At 50.7% G+C, this 26,317-nt stretch overlaps 1 protein-coding gene across 1 annotated transcript in view; it reads left to right on the top strand.

Annotated features, from left to right (window-relative positions):
* Window positions 1–554: 554 nt before the first annotated feature.
* Window positions 555–26,317, top strand: part of LOC149433199 (uncharacterized) — a gene marked incomplete at its 3' end in the record, with an annotated part of 45,687 nt that continues 19,924 nt past the window's right edge. The window contains exons 1-4 of the mRNA XM_089664529.1: window positions 555–677; window positions 13,923–14,024; window positions 17,838–17,921; window positions 23,127–23,183. Coding sequence (XP_089520655.1) covers window positions 13,950–14,024; window positions 17,838–17,921; window positions 23,127–23,183 — 216 coding nt within the window. The remainder of the gene's footprint in view (window positions 678–13,922; window positions 14,025–17,837; window positions 17,922–23,126; window positions 23,184–26,317) is intronic.

Raw genomic sequence — 26,317 nt, 5'->3', positions numbered from 1 at the left:
GTCTAGATGCCTAAATGCATTGAGTTGCTGCCACGTGATTGGCTGATTAGCAATGTGTGTTACCAAACCATTGAACAGGTGGACCTAATAAAGTGGCCGGTGGATGTATGTCCTACCAGCCACTGATGGGAAGAACTCAGGTCTTCTGAGTCACTGTTTTTTTTTTTTTTCAACCATCTGCTGGTGTGAGAAGCTCAGGTCATCAGAGTTCTTGTTTGCCCACAAGTATGATGGAAGGCCTCATGGGCCAGGTGTGATGTGGGAGAAGGGCTGAGCTCCAACATCAAGGGTTTGGGGCTCCTGGGGCCCTGAGCATTGTATGGAACTTTGCATATACTGTAGTTCCCTCTAGTTGCCTGATTTTTAATAACTACTCTTGCTATGGTAGTGAGACATCCCATTCGTCTGGATCCAAGGTCTGTAGCTCCATGCTGTAGTTTGATGGGTGGGAAGCAATATATTTTTAGGAGACCAGTTTGTATTTATGGAAAATGGTTTTCTATATCTTCTTTCTACTGTAGAGTTCTGACTTTCCCTTCATTTGATTTTGCTTTAGAGTTGATCTCGTACCTTGATACCCGCCATGATGCTGCACAAGAAGGAAAAAGGAGAACGTTAGAAAGGGATTGGATGGTCCAGCCTGAGAGGAACCAGAGGAACGACTCCTGTTTAACCTGGTGGGTAATATGACTTTTAATATTTCACCAAAGCGATGTAGAATTGTGCTTTTTGTGTTTTAATTTTTATGTACCATCCCTGTAAACCCCCCCCATGCAGGAAAATGGAACGGGAGAGTTTATGCAGGAAAATGGAACAAAGGGTGAAGGATGGAACTCCCTCATCTGAACTGCCAATATTCAAATGTAATCATATTATTGTAAGAAATTAAATTCCAACCATAAATCTACCCGGATGAGAATGGAAGGAATCCTGCAGGCCTGCACAGATGGGTCCTAATGTCTCCCAGGGTACCCCTGATATGGAAGGGGATTTGTGTGCTCACTCGGGGACACGTTGTAAAATCCATTCACTGAAGGGAATTTCACAGGTTTTCTCTCCTAAAACAATTCTACCTGACCCCAAAAACACAAATGTAACCTATAGCAGTGCTTGGATGAAGTGCTTGCATTCGTTTTATTTTCATTTGGTATTTCTGAGAATAACCCATTCCCTGCCCCCGATGGCACTGCTCACTCCTCCACTGTATCTGAGGAAGGGGCAATGGTAACCACCCAGGCTGGACTACATATATTAGGGATGCACCGAAACTTCAGCCACCGAAACATATCGGCCGAAAATGGCCCTAACGGTATTTTGATAGGAAAAATGTAGCCGATACAGGAGACTGTGTACTGCAGATGTGGGGGGGGGAGGGGCAGCAGAGAAAGGCGGGACAGGAGCGGTGTATACAGGGACTGGCTGTCACTATAGGTCAGTGCCAGTTTTTAAATCTAATTACCGGGTTTTTTTTTTTCCTTCACTATAGCTCAGAGGATCAGCTGTCATCCCTCCCCCGCCCGCCCCCCCCCCCCCCCGCCCCCAGCAAAATGTTTCCTTTTAGTTTATTTCCCAAGATAAAAAACTGTTTCCTTTACTCCGGGGAAAGTGACAGCTAATTCTCTGGGTGAAGAAGAAACAAAAGCCGGTGATTGCATTTAAAAAACGCTACTGACCTATAGTGACAGCCAGTGAGGGAGCCTCTCTGTGTGCCCCGCTCCCCTCTCTGTGTGCCCCGCTCCCCTCTCTGTATACCCCGCTCCCCTCTCTGTGTGCCCCGCTCCCCTCTCTGTGTGCCCCGCTCCCCTCTCTGTGTGCCCCGCTCCCCTCTCTGTGTGCCCCGCTCCCCTCTCTGTGTGCCCCGCTCCCCTCTCTGTGTGCCCCGCTCCCCTCTCTGTGTGCCCCGCTCCCCTCTCTGTGTGCCCCGCTCCCCTCTCTGTGTGCCCCGCTCCCCTCTCTGTGTGCCCCGCTCCCCTCTCTGTGTGCCCCGCTCCCCTCTCTGTGTGCCCCGCTCCCCTCTCTGTGTGCCCCGCTCCCCTCTCTGTATGCCCCGCTCCCCTCTCTGTATGCCCCGCTCCCCTCTCTGTATGCCCCGCTCCCCTCTCTGTATACCCCGCTCCCCTCTCTGTATGCCCCGCTCCCCTCTCTGTATACCCCGCTCCCCTCTCTGTGTGCCCCGCTCCCCTCTCTGTGTGCCCCGCTCCCCTCTCTGTGTGCCCCGCTCCCCTCTCTGTGTGCCCCGCTCCCCTCTCTGTGTGCCCCGCTCCCCTCTCTGTGTGCCCCGCTCCCCTCTCTGTGTGCCCCGCTCCCCTCTCTGTGTGCCCCGCTCCCCTCTCTGTGTGCCCCGCTCCCCTCTCTGTGTGCCCCGCTCCCCTCTCTGTGTGCCCCGCTCCCCTCTCTGTGTGCCCCGCTCCCCTCTCTGTGTGTACCCCGCTCCCCTCTCTGTGTGTACCCCGCTCCCCTCTCTGTGTGCCCCGCTCCCCTCTCTGTATACCCCGCTCCCCTCTCTGTGTGCCCCGCTCCCCTCTCTGTGTGCCCCGCTCCCCTCTCTGTGTGCCCCGCTCCCCTCTCTGTGTGCCCCGCTCCCCTCTCTGTATACCCCGCTCCCCTCTCTGTGTGCCCCGCTCCCCTCTCTGTGTGCCCCGCTCCCCTCTCTGTATGCCCCGCTCCCCTCTCTGTGTGCCCCGCTCCCCTCTCTGTGTGCCCCGCTCCCCTCTCTGTATACCCCGCTCCCCTCTCTGTGTGTACCCCGCTCCCCTCTCTGTGTGTACCCCGCTCCCCTCTCTGTGTGCCCCGCTCCCCTCTCTGTGTACCCCGCTCCCCTCTCTGTGTGCCCCGCTCCCCTCTCTGTGTGCCCCGCTCCCCTCTCTGTGTGCCCCGCTCCCCTCTCTGTGTGCCCCGCTCCCCTCTCTGTATACCCCGCTCCCCTCTCTGTGTGCCCCGCTCCCGCCCCCTCCTTGCACACACTGCTCCCTACAAAGAGGACCTGTCACTCAAATGCTGTCACGCGGGGCACTATTGGTCCCCCATGTGATATCAATGAACTCACACGTTAAAAAAAAAATAAAAATATACATGAAAGTAGAAAAAACAAATGTGTGCCTCCCCACCCCCACATACGCAGATGTTTCTGTTCGGTTTTCGGCCGCATTCATTCTGAATTTTCATGCTTGTCCCGTTTTGATGATCATGCGATCGCTTCGAAAGCCGTATTTTCCGATCGTGTGTACCAGGCTTTAGAGTTGGCTGTGTAGATCAGATCTGCATGCCGGCATTCCTTCGTCTGAACGATCGTCCTTCGATAGATGCTCCCCTGGCTGTAATAACCGGAGAATGCAGCTCTGAAGCTGGAAGTGACAAATCATCGGCGTTCCCGGGATCATTCATCACACAGGAGATCGGGGAATGGTTGTTCCTCCATCTTCTCTGCGGGTGGGTGGCCATCCTGGCTGTTTACTGCGGTCCCAGGCTCCCTGGGGGGATAGGAGAGCCAGGGACACACTGTGAGCAGGGGTGGTGGGAGGAAAGGTAGAGAGGGGGTGGGAGCCTTCCCAGCACCCGGGACACGTTTACCAACCAGCCAATTGGCAGCAAAAAAAAACCAGCTGCAGCCTAGATCCCGCCATAAACACTTGCTGATGGAATGTTTGTTTGAAGGTCGATCAGAAAGCGGTTAAAGGGTAACTCCGCGTTTGCTGGGAAAAATGGCAAATAAATGCAATAATAATAATACAATTGTGACACAAATCATATTGTAAATCCATGTTATTAAAAATCCCCTTTCCTTTTCAATCTGCAGCTGCTGTCATTTTCTGTAAAATTCAATATGGCCGCCTTGGAGGCGTTGGGGATGGGTGGAAGAAACGCATGGTATACAGAGCGCCCCCCCCCAGAAATGTCATTTCCTGCTTGTGTGATTGGCTCACTGATTTTCCCACAAGTCTGCACTAAGATACAAGTCAGTTTTTGGGCATCCCCTGCAACAAAAATGTCATTTTTGGGAAATTGCATCTAAAGGGATGCAGACCCTGCCACTTTCCTCAGATCCCTGCAGCTGACTGATCATTATAAAGTCCCTCCCATTCACATTCACTCAGCACATGGACACAGACAGACCTACAGTGATTTCTTCAGAATAACAAAAGGTAGGAATCTGCTACAAAGTGTTACAATCCCTGCAATGTACATCGATCACCCGGAGGGGGGAGGGGCTTATTTCTCAACAAAAGTGGCGTTCACATGCGAAGTGCGTTTCTATTGGAGTAATAAATGGATGAGTACGATTCGGAGAGCGCTGTTTTGGTCCCATATATGTTTCACGTCATTCCCCCGAATGTGTCACGGCCTGATGATACAGACCAGTGGAGGAGTGAAGGTCTGTAAGCCCACCATGGGGCCACAAGCACATGTTAAGCCCACCATGGGGCCACAAGCACACGTTAAGCCCACCATGGGGCCACAAGCACACGTTAAGCCCACCATGGGGCCACAAGCGCATGTTAAGCCCACCATGGGGCCACAAGCGCATGTTAAGCCCACCATGGGGCCACAAGCGCATGTTAAGCCCACCATGGGGCCACAAGCGCACGTTAAGCCCACCATGGGGCCACAAGCACACGTTAAGCCCACCATGGGGCCACAAGCACACGTTAAGCCCACCATGGGGCCACAAGCACATGTTAAGCCCACCATGGGGCCATAAGCACACGTGGCCTTGATTGTGTAGTCGGGTCAGTGGGTTGGGATGAGCGGGTGATGAGGGCGTTGGGGGGGACGCATGCACGGCCCGGACTGAACGGAGAGGAACATGAAGAACATGTCTGTTTCACGGGCCGGAGGTGGAGGAAGTCTCCGGTTATCATATCTGGACATTTTATTTGTTTTCACAAAGTTATGATTTATTTCTGTTGGTGACATTTTGTGGGTTTGGATTCGGCTTCATCATGTATATGGTGGGTGTCGTGGAGTGGAAACGCTTGGATGTTTTAGCTGCATGCAAAGATGGCCGCATATGGAGGGGGTGTGGAATGACTGCGCAGATTCTTGTCACATAAATATAATGGAATCCGGAAGTAAATTTGATGGCGCCTTTTATTAAAGTATTTCTTCTCTTTAGTCTCCGAGGTTTGTGCAAAATAATTTGTGGGTTCATTCGCTCCTTAGTTGCCCTTTGGTTGCCCTTTGGTTGCCCTTTGGTTGCCCTTTGGTTGCCCTTTGGTTGCCCTTTGGTTGCTCTTTGGTCTCCCTTTTGGTACGCTCTTTGGTCTCCCTGTTTGGTACGCTCATTGGTCTCCCTTTTTGGTACGCTCTTTGGTCTCCCTTTTTTGGTACGCTCTTTGGTCTCCCTTTTTTGGTACGCTCTTTGGTCTCCCTTTTTTGGTACGCTCATTGGTCTCCCTTTTTTGGTACGCTCATTGGTCTCCCTTTTTTGGTACGCTCATTGGTCTCCCTTTTTGGTACGCTCTTTGGTCTCTCCTTTGGGTACGCTCTTTGGTCTCTCCTTTGGGTACGCTCTTTGGTCTCTCCTTTTGGTACGCTCTTTGGTCTCCCTTTTGGTACGCTCTTTGGTCTCTCCTTTTGGTACGCTCTTTGGTCTCTCCTTTTGGTACGCTCTTTGGTCTCTCCTTTTGGTACGCTCTTTGGTCTCCCTTTTGGTACGCTCTTTGGTCTCCCCTTTGGTACGCTCTTTGGTCTCCCTTTTGGTACGCTCTTTGGTCTCCCTTTTGGTACGCTCATTGGTCTCCCTTTTTGGTACGCTCATTGGTCTCCCTTTTTGGTACGCTCATTGGTCTCCCTTTTTGGTACGCTCTTTGGTCTCCCTTTTTGTACGCTCATTGGTCTCCCTTTTTGGTACGCTCTTTGGTCTCCCTTTTTGGTACGCTCATTGGTCTCCCTTTTTGGTACGCTCATTGGTCTCCCTTTTTGGTACGCTCATTGGTCTCCCTTTTTGGTACGCTCATTGGTCTCCCTTTTTGGTACGCTCATTGGTCTCCCTTTTTGGTACGCTCATTGGTCTCCCTTTTTGGTACGCTCATTGGTCTCCCTTTTTGGTACGCTCATTGGTCTCCCTTTTTGGTACGCTCATTGGTCTCCCTTTTTGGTACGCTCATTGGTCTCCCTTTTTGGTACGCTCATTGGTCTCCCTTTTTGGTACGCTCATTGGTCTCCCTTTTTGGTACGCTCATTGGTCTCCCTTTTTGGTACGCTCATTGGTCTCCCTTTTTGGTACGCTCATTGGTCTCCCTTTTTGGTACGCTCATTGGTCTCCCTTTTTGGTACGCTCATTGGTCTCCCTTTTTGGTACGCTCTTTGGTCTCCCTTTTTGGTACGCTCTTTGGTCTCCCTGTTTGGTACGCTCATTGGTCTCCCTGTTTGGTACGCTCTTTGTTTGGCGTCCTAGTAGGTTCATTTCTGGAACCCGCTGCCTTCTCTAATGGTGGCAATGCCGTGCTGATGGCGAGCTCGTCACGTAAGCGCACAACTTCTTCATTTTCATTGCATCAGAGTTTCCTGTAAGCTCTGCAGCTGAGCCAAGAAGATCCTGATCTGCCGGTTTCCCTCCCCTGCAGCAGTCAGGTGAATGACACTAAATAATTATTTGTTGATCTCATTCCCCCGCAGCATGGGAATATTGTGAGGGGGGGGGGGGATTTATTTTTTGATCCAAAATCCTCCAGCCCCCCCCCCCCCTCCCCCAACACTAAAACCGTATAATGATCCATAGCTTGTTGATATCATTGAAGCATAGATCACTATTACTGGTGCTGTGACGGTGTGAGGAGGGACAGATGAGGTCCTCTGATTCCCCCCCCCCCCCCCCTAAAAGATCAGTTAGAAAAAGACAAAACAAAAAAAGTGGGGGAGGGGGGGAGAGTGCGGAGAGACTTGGGTGACACTTGCTACTCTTCACATAATGTATGTTCAGCATTTGTTTAATTACCCTTCACTTCACATCTGCGCTACCCTGGCGCCCCCTGCACTACCCTGGCGCCCCCTGCGCTACCCTGGCGTCACCTGCGCTACCCTGGCGCCCCCTCGCCTGGCTGGTACAATGGTGATGTGGAATTACCTGGGAGCATTCTGTATTCTGTTGCAGCCAAGTTGGGGGTCACATAGCAGATTTCACGCATATATTAAAGAGTAACTCCACTTCCATCTGGGCGGGGCTTTTCTTCTCAGAATAGGTTGCAGGAACACTCCCTCTCCTTGTCACCCTTTGTCTCCGCCCCCTACCCACCTCTGACCACCATTTTTTTTTTCTTTTTTCACCCCCTACCTACCTCCCAGTATCATCCCTTTGAAAGAGTGCAGAACCGAGTATTTTGTGGTGCAAAGTAATTTGTATGGAGTTTGGTAATAACAAGAAAAGCGGTAAAATAGACCCCCAGCAGTAACAATAGGTCCCCCGGCAAAAATGGACCACTTGCAACAAACTAACCCCCCCCCCCCCCAGCAACAACAGATCTCCCTGCAGTGTGCAGCAATAGACCCCTCCGTCAACGCTTGATCCCTCCCCGCAACAATTGACTGCCCAGCAAAATAAAAGGACCCTCAGCAGCAACAGCCCCCCCCCCCCCCGCAGAAATGGATCCCCTCCAGCATCAATAGACCCTGCAGCACACTCCAGTACCCCTCGTCATTACATAGATTCAGTGCTGGAATTGCATTCCCCCGCATTCCTGCTGAAAAGAAGCCCTGCGTCTCGGGGATCTATGGACTTTGCGGGGATTTGAACACAATTTGTAGCAGATTCCTATCTTTTGAGCTGAAGAAAAAAAGATGTTTGTTTCTCTGTGTCCATGTGCAGAGTGTATGGAAGTGACTTTCTAATCATCAATCAGCTGCTGCACTTGCAGAGTTCTGAGGAAAGTAGCAGGGTCTGCATCCCTGTGGATGTGAGTTTTCCTTAAATTCCTATTGCAGGGGATGCCTAAAATCTGCCCCTCTTCTTATAACACTCTGTGAAGGTCTGGGACCGAAGGTGACCAGTTGCTGGAGTTCTGAGAGAGGAATTTTGCCCCATCCTTGCCTGATAGAGGATTCTGACTGACGAACAGTCCTGGGTCTTCTTTCATGTGTGTTTTCATATTTTCAGTTGTTGAAAGGTCTACTTCACTGAAAGCCATACAGGGAAATTTGGTTTCTTTTAATTGCCCCCACCACTGCCCCTCTCACCCACTTCTAGTCCCGGCCCTACTTGCCCCCAGTATAATTTCTGCTCACCAAATGCAACCAGGCGAGTGGAAATTTTGAGGGCTGTTTAAAGGGATGCCAGGGATGTGTTCTTCCATGTAATGCTTGGGAACACAGTGACTGCTGGCAGAGATGGCTAATGGCTATGAGAGGAGGGCAGTGACAGTACATATCTGCAGGAGAGGAGATTGATGGATGATGAGGGGGTTGTTCAGATGGGCAGTGAAGGCAAGCTCCAGATAGCTGTACCACCTTCAAAGGGTTATATTTTGGAGATGCAAGTTTGCCAGAATTTTACACAAGAAAACCTCAAGCATCTCTTCCTTTTTGGGTGCCTCTGCAACCCCTATGACCTACCTTGTTTGGGCTGAGCGCCATCACCTATGTATACACCTGCCCTCTACCTCCCTCAGTGCAAGTACTCCAGAAGAACCTCAAGCATCTCTTCCATTTGGGTGCCTCTGCAACCCCTACGACCCACCTTGTTTGGGCTGAGCTCCATTCTCTATGTATACACCTGACCTCTACCTCCCTCAGCGTAAGTGCTCCAGAAGAGCCTCAAGCATCTCTTCCTTTTTGGGTGCCTCTGCAACCCCTATGACCTACCTTGTTTGGGCTGAGCTCCATCACCTATGTATACACCTGCCCTCTACCTCCCTCAGTGCAAGTACTCCAGAAGAACCTCAAGCATCTCTTCCATTTGGGTGCCTCTGCAACCCCTACGACCCACCTTGTTTGGGCTGAGCTCCATTCTCTATGTATTCACCTGACCTCTACCTCCCTCAGTGCAAGTACTCCAGAAGAACCTCAAGCATCTCTTCCATTTGGGTGCCTCTGCAACCCCTACGACCCACCTTGTTTGGGCTGAGCTCCATCACCTATGTATACACCTGACCTCTACCTCCTTCAGCGCAAGTACTCCAGAAGAACCTCAAGCATCTCTTCCATTTGGGTGCCTCTGCAACCCCTATGACCTACCTTGTTTGGGCTGAGCTCCATCACCTATGTATACACCTGCCCTCTACCTCCCTCAGTGCAAGTACTCCAGAAGAACCTCACTGAACTTAGACTGTGACCACCCTCTGCTCGGAGACCTCGATATTCTCTGCATGCAGAGGTCACAGGTGGCTGGATTCCCACGTGGGCTTCTCACAATCTCTCAGATATGAGAATTGGGAAGGCTCGTTCAGAATGATTCCAGAAATGCCAATAGACCTCGACCATTCTGAAGATTCTCTCCCGGGACCTCTTGCTTTGATTCTTCCTCCATCCTTCAGAGCAATTCTTCTCGTTCCAAGAGGGCGGCCTCCATTCCACATGTCCACCTTTGAAGGATACGGAGTTATATTTCCGGATCTGGTGATCACCGCTTTCATTTCATGTTCTAGAACCTCTGCGACTATCTGAGTGTCATTGTACATACCGGCTGTGTAGAAGACCTTCCAGAATTCCTGTAGAAGAAGGGTTGATTTTATGGAGGCCCCGTACCCTGGCTGCTCCGAAACGTGAGCCTTTTTTTTTTTTTTTTTTTTTTTTTTTGCTTTGCAAAGCCCCTGAACACAACTCAATAAAATCCAATGTGTCCATGCAGAGTTCAGCAGCAGCAGAGTTTAGGGGCAGTTACATGTTCCTCTCCCGAACGCAGAAGAATCACATTCAGGAGAGGAACGTTTTGGCCAAAAACACTAAACTCGTCTAAACGCTAGCCACATCTAGAGCTTGGGCCTTTATTCCTGTCAGCTGACACTGCTGTACTGCGGCCAATCAAATGAATAAATGTCCAAGTGCTAAACACAGTACCACCTTTACATGCGTTTTTGCAGCGTTTTTCTGCTGCCAGGAGAACGAAACGTCTAGGGGAATTCATGTGTACGTGAGGCCTAAAACTGGAGAGTGCAACATCTGGTGCAGCCGTGCATGAGAGCCAATCGGCTTCTAATGTCAGCTTGTTCAGATAATCACTTCAAGTTCTCGAAGGTTTTACCTCCTTCAGGACCAGGCGATTTTTTTTTTTTCTTTTTTTTTTGTGCTTTTCGGCACTGCGCTACTTTACCTGACAATTGCACGGTCATGCAACACTGTACCCAAATGACATTTTTCTCATTTTATTTTTCCACCCAGGTAGCTTTTTTTTTTTTCCCGTTTTTGACCAGCGCTGGGTTTTCTATTTTTTGTGATGTAAATGAAAAAAGACCAAAAATTTTGAAAAAATCCCCCGATTATTCTCTATTTTATTGCGGATTTCCTTCAAAGATTGTGTATTCGTGTTACTAAACCCACCTCAGGACATGAGAATTTTGAAAAGAATAGAAAAGAAAAATTAGATTACAATTTAACTGTCTTCTGAAATTCAAATAGAATAAAATAGAATATAATTGTCTTTCAAAATTTTGAAATTTGAATTTCGAAATAAAAAAAAAATAGAATAAAAAAAAAAGAAAGGAAAACCATGAGGGTAGAAGAGAATAGTATAGAATAGAAAATTAAAATAATTTATTAGAATTATAGCAGTCTTCTGTAATTCGAATTTCAAAAATTGAATTTCAAATCGAATATAGCCATCTTCCGCAGTTAGAATTTAATTAACAGAATAAAATAGAAAAGAATAGAATAAATTAGAGTAGAAAATAAAAGAACGGAACGTAAAAGAATAGAGTGGGGGGGGGGGGGGGGGGAACTAGACTATAGCTGTCCTCCAAATTTAAAATATTGAATAAAATGGAACCAGCTATTCTTCGCACTGAATTCGGAACAATTCGATTTTCTCAGTTTGAATTCGATTCGAATACTTTAAATCCATCGGAAAAACTTTAAATCTGGTTGAATAAATGAAACAAAATTAAACTTTTTTTTTTTTTTTTAACGAATGCAGCGAAAGGAAATGAGTAACGTAACAAATTGTTCTGCACATGTCTATTCGCCGCCCGGAGACATACGGGAAGGTTGTGGGATAAAACCGCGCGCTGCGTAGGGAGGAGATCGATTCTTTTTCATGTTTGTTGTACATTAGGACATCGATGTTTACAAATATTCCACCAAAAATGGGAATTTCCGTGGTTGGTGTCCTTGTTGTGTAATTTCATAAAAAGAAAACAAAGTTTATCAATGAACGTTTCTACAAAATGGGAGGTTTTGCGGTGGTGGTCATGATGGGGTTAACATTGTCGCCTTCACTAGACGCATGCTGACAGCGATTCTCAGACCGGATCCCTGAAATAGATGTTAGGAGTCACCTGTTGCTAGGCACCTGTATGGCGGTGGGCGGGCGTGCTCGCTGTCCGGGTGACACGGCGATCTTCTGTTTGAGGGATGACAGATTTATCGGGGAATGTTCTGTGTGGTGAATGCGGACAAACAAAGGCAGGCGGCTGTGACTCGGGTGATCAGAATGCTCCTCGAAGTGTGATGGATTCTTTGTGGTCAGTCCTCCATTTATCAATATCAGACTTTCGTTTGTTACATCCCGTGTCATTGGATTGCTCTGCAGACCAATCACAGCACGCCGCAGACCAATCACAGCACGCCGCAGACCAATCACAGCACGCCGCAGACCAATCACAGCACGCCGCAGACCAATCACAGCACGCCGCAGACCAATCGTAGCACGCCGCAGATTAATGGCAGCACGCCGCAGACCAATCACAGCACACCGCAGATTAATGGCAGCACGCCGCAGACCAATCACCGCAGGCCGGTGGCAGCACGCCGCAGACCAATCACAGCACGCCGCAGATTAATGGCAGCACGCTGCAGACCAATCACCGCAGGCCGGTGGCAGCACGCCGCAGACCAATCACAGCACACCACAGATTAATGGCAGCACGCCACAGACCAATCACCGCAGGCCGGTGGCAGCACGCCGCAGACCAATCACCGCAGGCCGGTGGCAGCACGCCGCAGACCAATCACAGCACACCACAGATTAATGGCAGCACGCCGCAGACCAATCGCCGCAGGCCGGTGGCAGCACGCCGCAGACCAATCGCCGCAGGCCGGTGGCAGCACGCCGCAGACCAATCGCCGCAGGCCGGTGGCAGCACGCCGCAGACCAATCACAGCACACCACAGATTAATGGCAGCACGCTGCAGACCAATCACCGCAGGTCGGTGGCAGCACGCTGCAGACCAATCACCGCAGGTCGGTGGCAGCACGCCGCAGACCAATCACCGCAGGCCGGTGGCAGCACGCCATCTCCTGTTGAATATAGTTTTATATTCCTTGAATTATTCAGATTTGGGTGAAGTTTCCAGGTTTAACCCCTTAATGATGGTCTAACATTCTGTGCACCTGAACCCAACTGTGTAGCTATGGATTGTCCTTGGAGGGCCTCATTCACACTTGGGGCTGTTTTGTGATTGGCTGTGGGAGACTCGGCGGGGTTCCCTGGGGGTGATCCCTGCAATTAGCTGCAGGTGAAAAGAGGGAGGGGGTTGTTGTGGAAGCGAAGGAATGATGTGACAGGAAGGGAAGGAATGTGCTGAAGGGGAGTGGGACGGGGAAGGGAGAGAAAGGGTTGGGGAGCGGGAAGACAGGATGGAATGCGTTGGATGGGATGGGGAATGGATGGAATGTGTGTGTGGGGGAGAGAAAGGGGTGGGGAGCGGGAAGACGGGACGGAATGCGTTGGATGTGATGGGGGAATGGATGGAATGCGTTGGGTGGGATGGGAAATGGATGGAATGTGTGTTTTGGGTGGGGGAGGATAGAATGCACAGGAGAGGGGAGTGGGAAGAAGGTACAGAATGCGTGGGAGCAGAGTTGGTTGGGGAAGGGATGGAATGTGTGTGTGGGGGAGAGAATGCACAGGAGAGTGGGAGGAAGGGACGGAATGCGTTGGAGCAGAGTGGGATGGAATGTGTGCTGGGTGGGGGGACAGAATGCCCAGGGGAGGCGAGTGGGAGGAAGGGACGGAATGCGTTGGAGGGGAGTGGGATGGGGAAGGAATGGAATGTGTGGGGGAGGGAAAGAATGTGGAGGGGAGTGGGAGGACAGGACGTAATGCTTGGGATGGGGAAGGGATGGAACGTGTGTGGGGACAGAATGCCCAGGGGAGTGGGAGGAAGGGACGGAATGCGTTGGAAGTGGGGTGGGGAAGGGATGGAATATGTGTGGGGGGGGGGGAGGGAGATTGGAACGTTGGGGAGGAGGAATGGTTGGGCTGGTTGTTCTGCCCACAGATGGGTTGTCCATGTCCCGTGTTGCGCCTTGTCGCTCTGGTTGGATGATCTGTCTCAGGATCACAAGCCCAGGTAGGGAATAGTCTACCTCCCGGGATTATTCCTCTCTCACTCTGTAGATGACCGCAGTCTCCATAGTGAACCCCGGCAGGTCCGACATCTTAGAATGCTTTGACTAAGGCGGTGCAGTTTTTGATTGGTCCCTGGACTGGAGTAACACTGACCCAGAGGAGTACGGTTTCCCTTTAAATGCCGGTCCTATTCTTCGCGCCGTTCCTCTCCATCTCCTGGAAGGCGCTCCGGCCTGACCTTGATATTTCTGAAGTTCTGGAGATCTTGCTAATTCGTTATTTAAACATTCAATGAACTTTTCTGCTTATGCTGCGTAAACGTCTCCAGAGCGGCGTGCCGCAGTCATTGGGTGAGCAGCGCAGACAGATGCTTTAGTTCCAGGTAGGTGCTTCATTATTCATTAGCCTTGTGATCCATAATGGAGGAGCCAAGAGTTCAGGCTGTGAATCTCTAACAAAACTTTCCCTTTCTTCACCATAAAGCTTCACCTTGAGGAGTCGGAGGATGCCATGGACTTCCAGACGTCTGAAGGCAGCCGAAGCTGCAGGAATGAGATAATGCAGAGCCAGGATCTGAACCTGCAGGTACGCCAATCCTTTATATATGGCAGGGGTCTCCAAGCTACGGCCCGGCAGGGGTCTCCAAGCTACGGCCCGGCAGGGGTCTCCAAGCTACGGCCCGGCAGGGGTCTCCAAGCTACGGCCCGGCAGGGGTCTCCAAGCTACGGCCCGGCAGGGGTCTCCAAACTACGCCCGCCCCCCAGGTGTTGAACTGCAAGTCCCATGAGGCCTTCAAGACTCTGACAGCCTCAGGCAGGACTCCCAGATGCACGATGGGACTTGTAGTACTTCAACAGCTGGAGGGCCACAGTTTGGAGACCCCTGCCAGGCCACAGTTTGGAGACCCCTGCCAGGCCACAGTTTGGAGACCCCTGCCAGGCCACAGTTTGGAGACCCCTGCCAGGCCACAGTTTGGAGACCCCTGCCAGGCCACAGTTTGGAGACCCCTGCCAGGCCACAGTTTGGAGACCCCTGCCAGGCCACAGTTTGGAGACCCCTGATATATGGGAATGGAGGGAGAATTAAGAGTTGCTGCCTTCACTGACTTCCTTCAGGAATTGCTGGCTGCCTGGCCGTCATGCAGTTCCTCTGATTTCAGTTGCTGAGTAAAGCCTCGGAATAAAAGAACGATGAATCTGCTTGTCTGTATGTGGTTTACACAATGCAATGTATATCGGTTCCCAGAGGACACGAGCTGTGACCACGGCTGATTACCTCTGTCCGATGAACACGGGCTCCATCATATTAAAGGGTAACTCCGCTTCCATGGGGAATAAAAAATAGCAAATAGAAAAGAATCAATATAACATACAATCGCTACACAAGTCCCATTGTGATTGAATGTTGTTAAAAATCCCCTTTCAATCTTCAGCCGCTGTAATTTTCTGTAAAATGCAATATGGCCGCCTGGAGTTCTGTATATAGAAGGTATAAGGGCCGCCTCCCAGAAATGTCATTTCCTGCTTCCCAGAAGTCTGCAATAAGATGCAATTCAGATTGTGGGCATCCCCTGCAACAAAGAAGTCATTTTTGGTGAGATACTCCCAAAGGGAAATCATGTCTAAAGGGATGCAGACCCCGCCACTTTCCTCACTAGATCCCTGCAGGTGCAGCAGCTGATTGATAATGATGAAGTCCCTCCCATTCACAGTCACTCTGCACATGGACACAGAGAAGCAAACAGATATTTCGTCAGAATTACAAAAGGCAGGAATCTGCTACATTGCTTGTTACAATCCCTGGTTGTACAGAGATCACTCGGAGGGGGAGGGGTTATTTCCCAACAAAGGCGGAGTCACTCTTTAAGCGCCATCTTTGGCATCTAGCCGAGGGGACGTGGAAACGCCTATCAATGAAGAAAAAGGAACAATACATTTTGGCGTGCAAAGAGATGAATGTTCTTGTTGCGTGTCAATAACCTGTTGATGGAAGGGATCCACCGACAGGGGAGTCGTATTGTTTTCCATGAGATGGGACCATCCTCTCTGCAACATCCGTTCTCATCCAATAGATATGAAGACGAGAGATAGGAACTCGGGAAGGAACAAGTCCAGCAGACCACTTTCATGAGCAAACACAATATTCTGCTTGAGCTGCCTGCCTACCCTCAAGCAGGAAAAATAGTATCACTAGAATTGCAGGTAACGGAGCAGGAAGGAGAACTGTGCTGGGAGAAATATGTAGGCTGCCATTGCATAGCAGGCGATGCTGCAGAACACGTATGTAGCAAGTAAAATCGGTGTGGCTGCCAGGCAACTGTCATTTTAGACATTGTCAGCATGGCTGCCAGGCAACTGTCATTTAGACATTACGTCAGCATGGCTGCCAGGCAACTGTCATTTAGACATTGTCCGCATGGCTGCCAGGCAACTGTCATTTAAACATTACGTCAGCATGGCTGCCAGGCAACTGTCATTTAGACATTGTCAGCATGGCTGCCAGGCAACTGTCATTTAGACATTGTCAGCATGGCTGCCAGGCAACTGTCATTTAGACATTGTCAGCATGGCTGCCAGGCAACTGTCATTTAGACATTGTCAGCATGGCTGCCAGGCAACTGTCATTTAGACATTGTCAGCATGGCTGCCAGGCAACTGTCATTTAGACATTGTCAGCATGGCTGCCAGGCAACTGTCATTTAGACATTGTCAGCATGGCTGCCAGGCAACTGTCATTTAGACATTGTCAGCATGGCTGCCAGGCAACTGTCATTTAGACATTGTCCGCATGGCTGCCAGGCAACTGTCATTTAGACATTGTCCGCATGGCTGCCAGGCAACTGTCATTTAGACATTGTCCGCATGGCTGCCAGGCAACTGTCATTTAGACATTGTCCGCATGGCTGCCAGGCAACTGTCATTTAGACATTGTCCGCATGGCTGCCAGGCAACTGTCATTTAGACATTGTCCGCATGGCTGCCAGGCAACTGTCATTTAGACATTGTCCGCATGGCTGCCAGGCAACTGTCATTTAGACATTGTCCGCATGGCTGCCAGGCAACTGTCATTTAGACATTGTCCGCATGGCTGCCAGGCAACTGTCATTTAGACATTGTCCGCATGGCTGCCAGGCAACTGTCATTTAGACATTGTCCGCATGGCTGCCAGGCAACTGTCATTTAGACATTGTCCGCATGGCTGCCAGGCAACTGTCATTTAGACATTGTCCGCATGGCTGCCAGGCAACTGTCATTTAGACATTGTCCGCATGGCTGCCAGGCAACTGTCATTTAGACATTGTCCGCATGGCTGCCAGGCAACTGTCATTTAGACATTGTCCGCATGGCTGCCAGGCAACTGTCATTTAGACATTGTCCGCATGGCTGCCAGGCAACTGTCATTTAGACATTGTCCGCATGGCTGCCAGGCAACTGTCATTTAGACATTGTCCGCATGGCTCCCAAGAAACTGTCATTTAGACATTGTCCGCATGGCTCCCAAGAAACTGTCACTTAGACATTACGTCAGCATGGCTGCCAGGCAACTGTCAAGAAGATTGGAGTTCCTATAAGAAGGGCGCCAGGTTCCTCTGGGAAGAGTATTGGTCCATGTGTGGTTGATTTACAGTTTCGGATACAATTGAATGAATGACTGAACCCAACCAACAGCGTGTTATACTGGAAGCACTGGGTGCCATGACTGAACCCAACCAACAGCGTGTTATACTGGAAGCACTGGGTGCCATGACTGAACCCAACCAACAGCGTGTTATACTGGAAGCACTGGGTGCCATGACTGAACCCAACCAACAGTGTGTTATACAGGAAGCACTGGGTGCCATGACTGAACCCAACCAACAGCGTGTTATACTGGAAGCACTGGGTGCCATGACTGAACCCAACCAACAGCGTGTTATACTGGAAGCACTGGGTGCCATGACTGAACCCAACCAACAGCGTGTTATACTGGAAGCACTGGGTGCCATGACTGAACCCAACCAACAGCGTGTTATACTGGAAGCACTGGGTGCCATGACTGAACCCAACCAACAGTGTGTTATACTGGAAGCACTGGGTGCCATGACTGAACCCAACCAACAGCGTGTTATACTGGAAGCACTGGGTGCCATGACTGAACCCAACCAACATTGCATTGTATTGTAGGCACTGCCTGGGTACTCGGACTTATCTCAACCAACATTGTATTCTTTTGGAAGCGCTGGGTACCATGACTGAACCTACCCACCCAGCCAACACTGTATTATACTGGAAGCGCTGGGTACCATGACCAACATCTCCTGACATGAGACAATTCCAAACCTTAAGAATGTTCCAGTTCTCAGCAGAGGCTCTGAGCCTTAACAATATCTGTGTACTTTGATATGTTTGTGTTTTGAAGGACGAAGACCTAAACTCTGAAGACGAGTTGTCAGAAGATGGTCAGAATAGACATAAAGCTGAGAGACGCAGAGCCAAGAAGAAGGTGAGTGGGAGTTGGTTGAAGGAACATTGTCCATTCTAAGTGAGTAGACGACATATTTCAATCTAGTGTTCTGGTGCCCCCAGGTAGGTGTTGTGGGCTGACCTGAGGTATGGGATCTAAACCACAGTTGGTCTTTAGTAGAGAACCCCACAAGGGATGATGGGCTGAGAGACCTTCGTGTTCACTGGTTGTCTTTGCTGCAAACTGGCACCAGGTCATAGCCCTCAGTATCACTACACTAAGCAGAGGGTGGAGCTTAACCACTTCCAGTCCGGACACTTTTACCCCCCTTCCAGTCCGGACACTTTCCCCCCCTTCCAGTCCGGACACTTTCCCCCCCTTCCAGGCCGGACACTTTCACCCCCCCTTCCAGGCCGGACACTTTTACCCCCCCCTTCCAGGCCGGACACTTTTACCCCCCCCTTCCAGGCCGGACACTTTTACCCCCCCCTTCCAGGCCGGACACTTTTACCCCCCCCTTCCAGGCCGGACACTTTTACCCCCCCCTTATTCCAGGCCGGACACTTTTACCCCCCCTTCTTCCAGGCCGGACACTTTTACCCCCCCTTCTTCCAGGCCGGACACTTTTACCCCCCCTTCTTCCAGGCCGGACACTTTTACCCCCCCTTCTTCCAGGCCGGACACTTTTACCCCCCCTTCTTCCAGGCCGGACACTTTTACCCCCCCTTCTTCCAGGCCGGACACTTTTACCCCCCCTTCTTCCAGGCCGGACACTTTTACCCCCCCTTCTTCCAGGCCGGACACTTTTACCCCCCCTTCTTCCAGGCCGGACACTTTTACCCCCCCCTTCTTCCAGGCCGGACACTTTTACCCCCCCCTTCTTCCAGGCCGGACACTTTTACCCCCCCTTCTTCCAGGCCGGACACTTTTACCCCCCCTTCTTCCAGGCCGGACACTTTTACCCCCCCTTCTTCCAGGCCGGACACTTTTACCCCCCCTTCTTCCAGGCCGGACACTTTTACCCCCCCTTCTTCCAGGCCGGACACTTTTACCCCCCCTTCTTCCAGGCCGGACACTTTTACCCCCCCTTCTTCCAGGCCGGACACTTTTACCCCCCCTTCTTCCAGGCCGGACACTTTTACCCCCCCTTCTTCCAGGCCGGACACTTTTACCCCCCCTTCTTCCAGGCCGGACACTTTTACCCCCCCTTCTTCCAGGCCGGACACTTTTACCCCCCCTTCTTCCAGGCCGGACACTTTTACCCCCCCTTCTTCCAGGCCGGACACTTTTACCCCCCCTTCTTCCAGGCCGGACACTTTTACCCCCCCTTCTTCCAGGCCGGACACTTTTACCCCCCCTTCTTCCAGGCCGGACACTTTTACCCCCCCTTCTTCCAGGCCGGACACTTTTACCCCCCCTTCTTCCAGGCCGGACACTTTTACCCCCCCTTCTTCCAGGCCGGACACTTTTACCCCCCCTTCTTCCAGGCCGGACACTTTTACCCCCCCTTCTTCCAGGCCGGACACTTTTACCCCCCCTTCTTCCAGGCCGGACACTTTTACCCCCCCTTCTTCCAGGCCGGACACTTTTACCCCCCCTTCTTCCAGGCCGGACACTTTTACCCCCCCCCCCCCCTTCCAGGCCGGACACTTTCCCCCCCCCCCCTTCCAGTCCGGACACTTTCCCCCCCCCCTTCCAGTCCGGACACTTTCCCCCCCCCTCCCCCTCCTTCCAGTCCCGGCAATTTTCAGCTTTCAGCGCTATCACACTTTGAATGACAATTGCGCGGTCATGCAACACTGTACCCAAATTAATTTTTTACCATTTTTTTGAGACAGATAAAGCTTTATTTTGGTGGTATTTATTCACCGCTGGGATTTTTATTTTTTTTGCTATGTAAATGAAAAAGTCCAAAAATTTTGAAAAAAGTGTTTTTTCTTATAAAATTTTGCAAATAAATATTTCATCATAAATCTCGGCCAAATGTATTCCGTTCTCTTTTTAGTAAAAAAAAAAAATACGCCAAATTAGTTTATAACCAAAAATTATAATTTTTAAACATTGTTTAAACTTTTATTTTATTTTTTTATATTATTTGTTTTTTTTTTTTTTTTTTTTTTTTTTTTTACATACTGTCACCCTAGCAGTAGTGTTACCATGGTGACACTGTACTACTTGTGGGAGGTGATGAAGATTTAGGATGTAAAAGCAATCATTTCTTTCTCTCTGTCTGCATTCTTGCAGCCATTGAGAACTACTGAGTGAGCTGTGATTGGTCACAGCTTATCACATGGTACAAGACTGTTGTGAATAGCCCTGCACCATGTGACCTCTGTGATCATTCACAGATTTCACACGTAGTAAGCAATGAGGTCAGAAGTGACATCTTGCTTACTACTTTGCATGTGATCACTGATTGGCCAATCAGTGATCACATGATCGGGACCTCGTACAGAGGTCCCCTTCCGATGATCGGTGTTTCACTGTGTCTGGAGGACACAGCGGGCACCGGATCGCGCTGCTGCGCGCTCCCAGGGAGCACGCACAACTAGAAATAGCAGGTGCCATTTATGAACGGCAACCCGCCCCTGGAGTGCCACCGTCCTGCCATTTAAAAACAGCAGGCGGACGGCAAGTGGTTAAAGGCCACAATGCGAAGGCTGTTTACAAGGCTTTGGGGAAGGAGAGTAGTTAGATCTGGGCAGGGGTCTTGGCAGGCAGCAGGCAACAGTAGTCGGGTCTAGACCGGGGTCTTGAAGGAATGCAAGCAAGAAAGGAGTCGGATCCATGCCGGGGTCTTGAAGGAAGGCAAGCGCAAGAGTAGTCGGGTCCAGACAGGGGTCTTGTTGGGAGGCAAGCAAGTGAGTAGTCAGGTCCACGCAGGGGTCTTGAAGGGAGGAAAGCAAGAGACTATTTGGGTCCAGGCAGGGGTCTTGAAGGGAGGAAAGCAAGAGAGTAGTCTGATCCAGATCGGGGTCTTGAAGGCAAGCGAGTAGTGTGGTCCAGGCAGGGTTCTTGAAGGAAGGCAAGCAAGTGAGTAGTCGGGTCCAGGCAGGGGTCTTGAAGGGATGCAAGCAAGAGAGTATTTGGGTCCAGGCAGGGGTCTTGAAGGGAGGCAAGGAAGAGAATAGTTGGGTCCAGGCTGGGGTCTTGAAGGGAGGCAAGGAAGAGAATAGTTGGGTCCAGGCAGGGGTCTTGGAGGGATGCAAGCAAGAGAGTAGTCTGGTCCAGGCAGGCGTCTTGAAGGGAGGCAAGGAAGAGAATAGTTGGGTCCAGGCTGGGGTCTTGAAGGGAGGCAAGGAAGAGAATAGTTGGGTCCAGGCTGGGGTCTTGAAGGGAGGCAAGGAAGAGAATAGTTGGGTCCAGGCAGGCGTCTTGAAGGGAGGCAAGGAAGAGAATAGTTGGGTCCAGGCTGGGGTCTTGAAGGGAGGCAAGGAAGAGAATAGTTGGGTCCAGGCTGGGGTCTTGGAGGGATGCAAGGAAGAGAATAGTCTGGTCCAGGCAGGTGTCTTGAAGGGAGGCAAGGAAGAGAATAGTTGGGTCCAGGCTGGGGTCTTGAAGGAAGGCAAGGAAGAGAATAGTCGGGTCCAGGCTGGGGTCTTGAAGGAAGGCAAGGAAGAGAATAGTTGGGTCCAGGCTGGGGTCTTGAAGGGAGGCAAGGAAGAGAATAGTCGGGTCCAGGCTGGGGTCTTGAAGGGATGCAAGGAAGAGAATAGTTGGGTCCAGGCTGGGGTCTTGAAGGGAGGCAAGGAAGAGAATAGTCGGGTCCAGGCTGGGGTCTTGAAGGAAGGCAAGGAAGAGAATAGTCTGGTCCAGGCTGGGGTCTTGAAGGGATGCAAGGAAGAGAATAGTTGGGTCCAGGCTGGGGTCTTGAAGGGAGGCAAGGAAGAGAATAGTTGGGTCCAGGCAGGGGTCTTGAAGGGAGGCAAGGAAGAGAATAGTTGGGTCCAGGCTGGGGTCTTGAAGGGAGGCAAGGAAGAGAATAGTTGGGTCCAGGCAGGGGTTTTGGAGGGATGCAAGCAAGAGAGTAGTCTGGTCCAGGCAGGCGTCTTGAAGGGAGGCAAGGAAGAGAATAGTTGGGTCCAGGCTGGGGTCTTGAAGGGAGGCAAGGAAGAGAATAGTTGGGTCCAGGCTGGGGTCTTGAAGGGAGGCAAGGAAGAGAATAGTTGGGTCCAGGCAGGCGTCTTGAAGGGAGGCAAGGAAGAGAATAGTTGGGTCCAGGCTGGGGTCTTGAAGGGAGGCAAGGAAGAGAATAGTTGGGTCCAGGCTGGGGTCTTGGAGGGATGCAAGGAAGAGAATAGTCTGGTCCAGGCAGGTGTCTTGAAGGGAGGCAAGGAAGAGAATAGTTGGGTCCAGGCTGGGGTCTTGAAGGAAGGCAAGGAAGAGAATAGTCGGGTCCAGGCTGGGGTCTTGAAGGAAGGCAAGGAAGAGAATAGTTGGGTCCAGGCTGGGGTCTTGAAGGGAGGCAAGGAAGAGAATAGTCGGGTCCAGGCTGGGGTCTTGAAGGGATGCAAGGAAGAGAATAGTTGGGTCCAGGCTGGGGTCTTGAAGGGAGGCAAGGAAGAGAATAGTCGGGTCCAGGCTGGGGTCTTGAAGGAAGGCAAGGAAGAGAATAATTGGGTCCAGGCTGGGGTCTTGAAGGGAGGCAAGGAAGAGAATAGTCGGGTCCAGGCTGGGGTCTTGAAGGGATGCAAGGAAGAGAATAGTTGGGTCCAGGCTGGGGTCTTGAAGGGAGGCAAGGAAGAGAATAGTTGGGTCCAGGCAGGGGTCTTGAAGGGAGGCAAGGAAGAGAATAGTTGGGTCCAGGCAGGTGTCTTGAAGGGAGACAAGGAAGAGAATAGTCGGGTCCAGGCTGGGGTCTTGAAGGGAGGCAAGCAAGAGTAAACTGGTCCATATTCTTGTTATCCAAACTGAAAACCCGGTTTTGGCTTAGATATACTTTTAAGTGTGGATGCGGTATAGGAATTACTACTCGGGATGTACTACTAGAGACACTGGGACAATTCCTGGGGGTGTCAGTCTTATTATCTGTTGCTGGATGGACTTGTAGGTTCTGGTTTTGAGTTTTCAGAGCCATATGCATATTGGAGGAACGTTCTACAATGTACTCCATGTTTTATATTAAGGAAAATAGTTTATCACTGGGGTACCGGGGTTTATGTTCCGGGTACTATGAGCAGTACTTATGAGTATGATATGAAGTTATTGGAAGGGCAAAGAGCTAAATTCTGCCTCTACCCCCAGAGACAGCGAGAGCGGAAAAGGCTTGAGAAAAAGAAAGATCTTGAAAAGAATGAACAGGTATGTAGATGGTCTTCTAACCTTCCAATCAGCCCGGCCTATAGAACGCCATCTCACTACTTCACTGAGCCACGTACCTCAGTCCCTGGCCAAAATTTACACACAAATGCAGATTTCCTCAACCATGGTTCCTCCAAAGGTTACTAGGGGTCCTTAGTGAAAAAGTGACCCTCATATTGGCGGTCGGTGTTCTAAGCTCTGACTGCCAACGAAAGGGGTCACTTTTACCCTCATCGCCAATGTAAGGGGTCGCTTCTACACTTACCCCCAATGTAAGGGGTCACTTCTACACTTACCCCCAATGTAAGGGGTCGCTTCTACACTGACCCCCAATGTAAGGGGACGCTTCTACACTGACCCCCAATGTAAGGGGACGCTTCTACACTGACCCCCAATGTAAGGGGACGCTTCTACACTGACCCCCAATGTAAGGGGACGCTTCTACACTGACCCCCAATGTAAGGGGACGCTTCTACACTGACCCCCAATGTAAGGGGTCGCTTCTACACTGACCCCCAATGTAAGGGGACGCTTCTACACTGACCCCCAATGTAAGGGGATGCTTCTACACTGACCCCCAATGTAAGGGGTCGCTTCTACACTGACCCCCAATGTAAGGGGTCGCTTCTACACTGACCCCCAATGTAAGGGGCATTCTTCCCACTGACCCCCAATGTAAGGGACATTCTTCCCACTGACCCCCAATGTAAGGGGCATTCTTCCCACTGACCCCCAATGTAAGGGACGTTCTTCCCACTGACCCCCAATGTAAGGGACGTTCTTCCCACTGACCCCCAATGTAAGGGACGTTCTTCCCACTGACCCCCAATGTAAGGGACGTTCTTCCCACTGACCCCCAATGTAAGGGACGTTCTTCCCACTGACCCCCAATGTAAGGGACGTTCTTCCCACTGACCCCCAATGTAAGGGACGTTCTTCCCACTGACCCCCAATGTAAGGGTCGTTCTTCCCACTGACCCCCAATGTAAGGGACGTTCTTCCCACTGACCCCCAATGTAAGGGACGTTCTTCCCACTGACCCCCAATGTAAGGGACGTTCTTCCCACTGACCCCCAATGTAAGGGACGTTCTTCCCACTGACCCCCAATGTAAGGGACGTTCTTCCCACTGACCCCCAATGTAAGGGACGTTCTTCCCACTGACCCCCAATGTAAGGGACGTTCTTCCCACTGACCCCCAATGTAAGGGACGTTCTTCCCACTGACCCCCAATGTAAGGGACGTTCTTCCCACTGACCCCCAATGTAAGGGACGTTCTTCCCACTGACCCCCAATGTAAGGGACGTTCTTCCCACTGACCCCCAATGTAAGGGACGTTCTTCCCACTGACCCCCAATGTAAGGGACGTTCTTCCCACTGACCCCCAATGTAAGGGACGTTCTTCCCACTGACCCCCAATGTAAGGGGCGTTCTTCCCACTGACCCCCAATGTAAGGGGCGTTCTTCCCACTGACCCCCAATGTAAGGGGCGTTCTTCCCACTGACCCCCAATGTAAGGGGCGTTCTTCCCACTGACCCCCAATGTAAGGGGCGTTCTTCCCACTGACCCCCAATGTAAGGGACGTTCTTCCCACTGACCCCCAATGTAAGGGACGTTCTTCCCACTGACCCCCAATGTAAGGGACGTTCTTCCCACTGGCCCCCAATGTAAGGGACGTTCTTCCCACTGGCCCCCAATGTAAGGGACGTTCTTCCCACTGGCCACCAATGTAAGGGACATTCTTCCCACTGACCACCAATGTAAGGGACATTCTTCCCACTGACCCTCCTCCTACCACTCCATCCCCTACAGCCATCTCCTCCTGTACCACCTTCCCCTCCGTCCTAGATTGTAAGCTGGAAAGAGCAGGGCCCTTGAACCCCTCGTGTATTGTATTGTTACTGTCTTGTCTCATGTTCTGTCCCCCTCGCTATTGTACAGCGCTGAGCAAACCCTTTGGCGCTATATAAACACTGTATAATAATAATCTTTGTTAGATAAATGAAAAGTAGCCGAGAGTTGCTTGAAGGATTTAGGTCCTTGAGAATGGAATAAGTCCCCGATCTTGTGAATGCCAGCCAACATCCATTTTTGCAGTGCTGGGTCTGGAGATAAGAGTTGTAGCGATAGAAGTGGCAGTTGGTGTAAAGCTTGATGGTGGATTTCTTTTGAGGATTGATGTAGAGCTTTCCATGCCTTGGTTGTGGCATTAATGGTTGGCAAGAAGGAGCCAGGCGAGTGATAGGTTAGCCAGATCGCCGAAAGCAGTAAACTCAGAGCTGGTGGGAGGGCTGCTGTTTCAATTTGTCGCCAAGGAATGTTAGGGTCAGGAGTCCACCAATAATTGGCTTGATCCAGATGTGCCGCTTTGTAATAGAGCCTTTTTTTGACCGCGCGATAAGCCCCGCCCACGAGGTATTAAGTGAGGACATAGAAGTACATGATGATTGGAGTTTCGGCAATAGAGAAGTAAGGTTTATACAAAGTAACATTTTAGAGGGAGAGCTGAGTTGGAGGCCCAAGTACGTCAGGGATGAGTTCGGAGCCCAGGACAAAGGGGGAGATTGTACTGATGATGTTTTTCTAAAGAAGGCTGTATAGAAACTCCCAGCATGGAGGACTTGGAGTGGTTTAATTTGTATGAGATTTCTCCAAATTGTTCCAACTAATGGCACAGGGGAGGCAGTGATTGCAAAGGCTTGGTCATCAAAATAATGATATAGTCAGCATAGAGGCCAATTTTGTGTGAAATCTGAGCAACACGTATTCCATTTATAAGGGGATTAGAGCGGATGGCTTGAGCAAGAGGCTCAATTACAAGGGCAAGACTTAAAGGTGATAGTGGGCATCCTTGGCGGGTGCCATTCGTTATTGGAATGAATCAGGATGTCCATAATTTAGCATTGGGTTTAGAATAAAAAGCCATGATAGCTTGAAGGAAATTTCCTGCTATGCCAAAGAAATGCTTCTAGATCTTTCCAATGAACTCTATGAATGCCTTCTCTGCATCTAAAGAGATCAACAGAGAGGGCATTTGATGATGCTTCGCCCATGAAATAAGATCAATAAAGCGCCACGTTCCATTGGCTGCTTGGTGGTGGGGAATAAAACCTACTTGGTCGGGATGAATGAGA

This window comes from Staurois parvus, unplaced genomic scaffold (assembly GCF_062004578.1).
Source record: "Staurois parvus isolate SC_StPar_1 unplaced genomic scaffold, SC_StPar_1.0 ptg001937l, whole genome shotgun sequence".
Lineage (NCBI taxonomy): Eukaryota > Metazoa > Chordata > Amphibia > Anura > Ranidae > Staurois > Staurois parvus.
The sequence above is the reverse complement of the archived record's forward strand: the minus strand, read 5'-3'. Positions and strand labels throughout refer to the sequence as shown.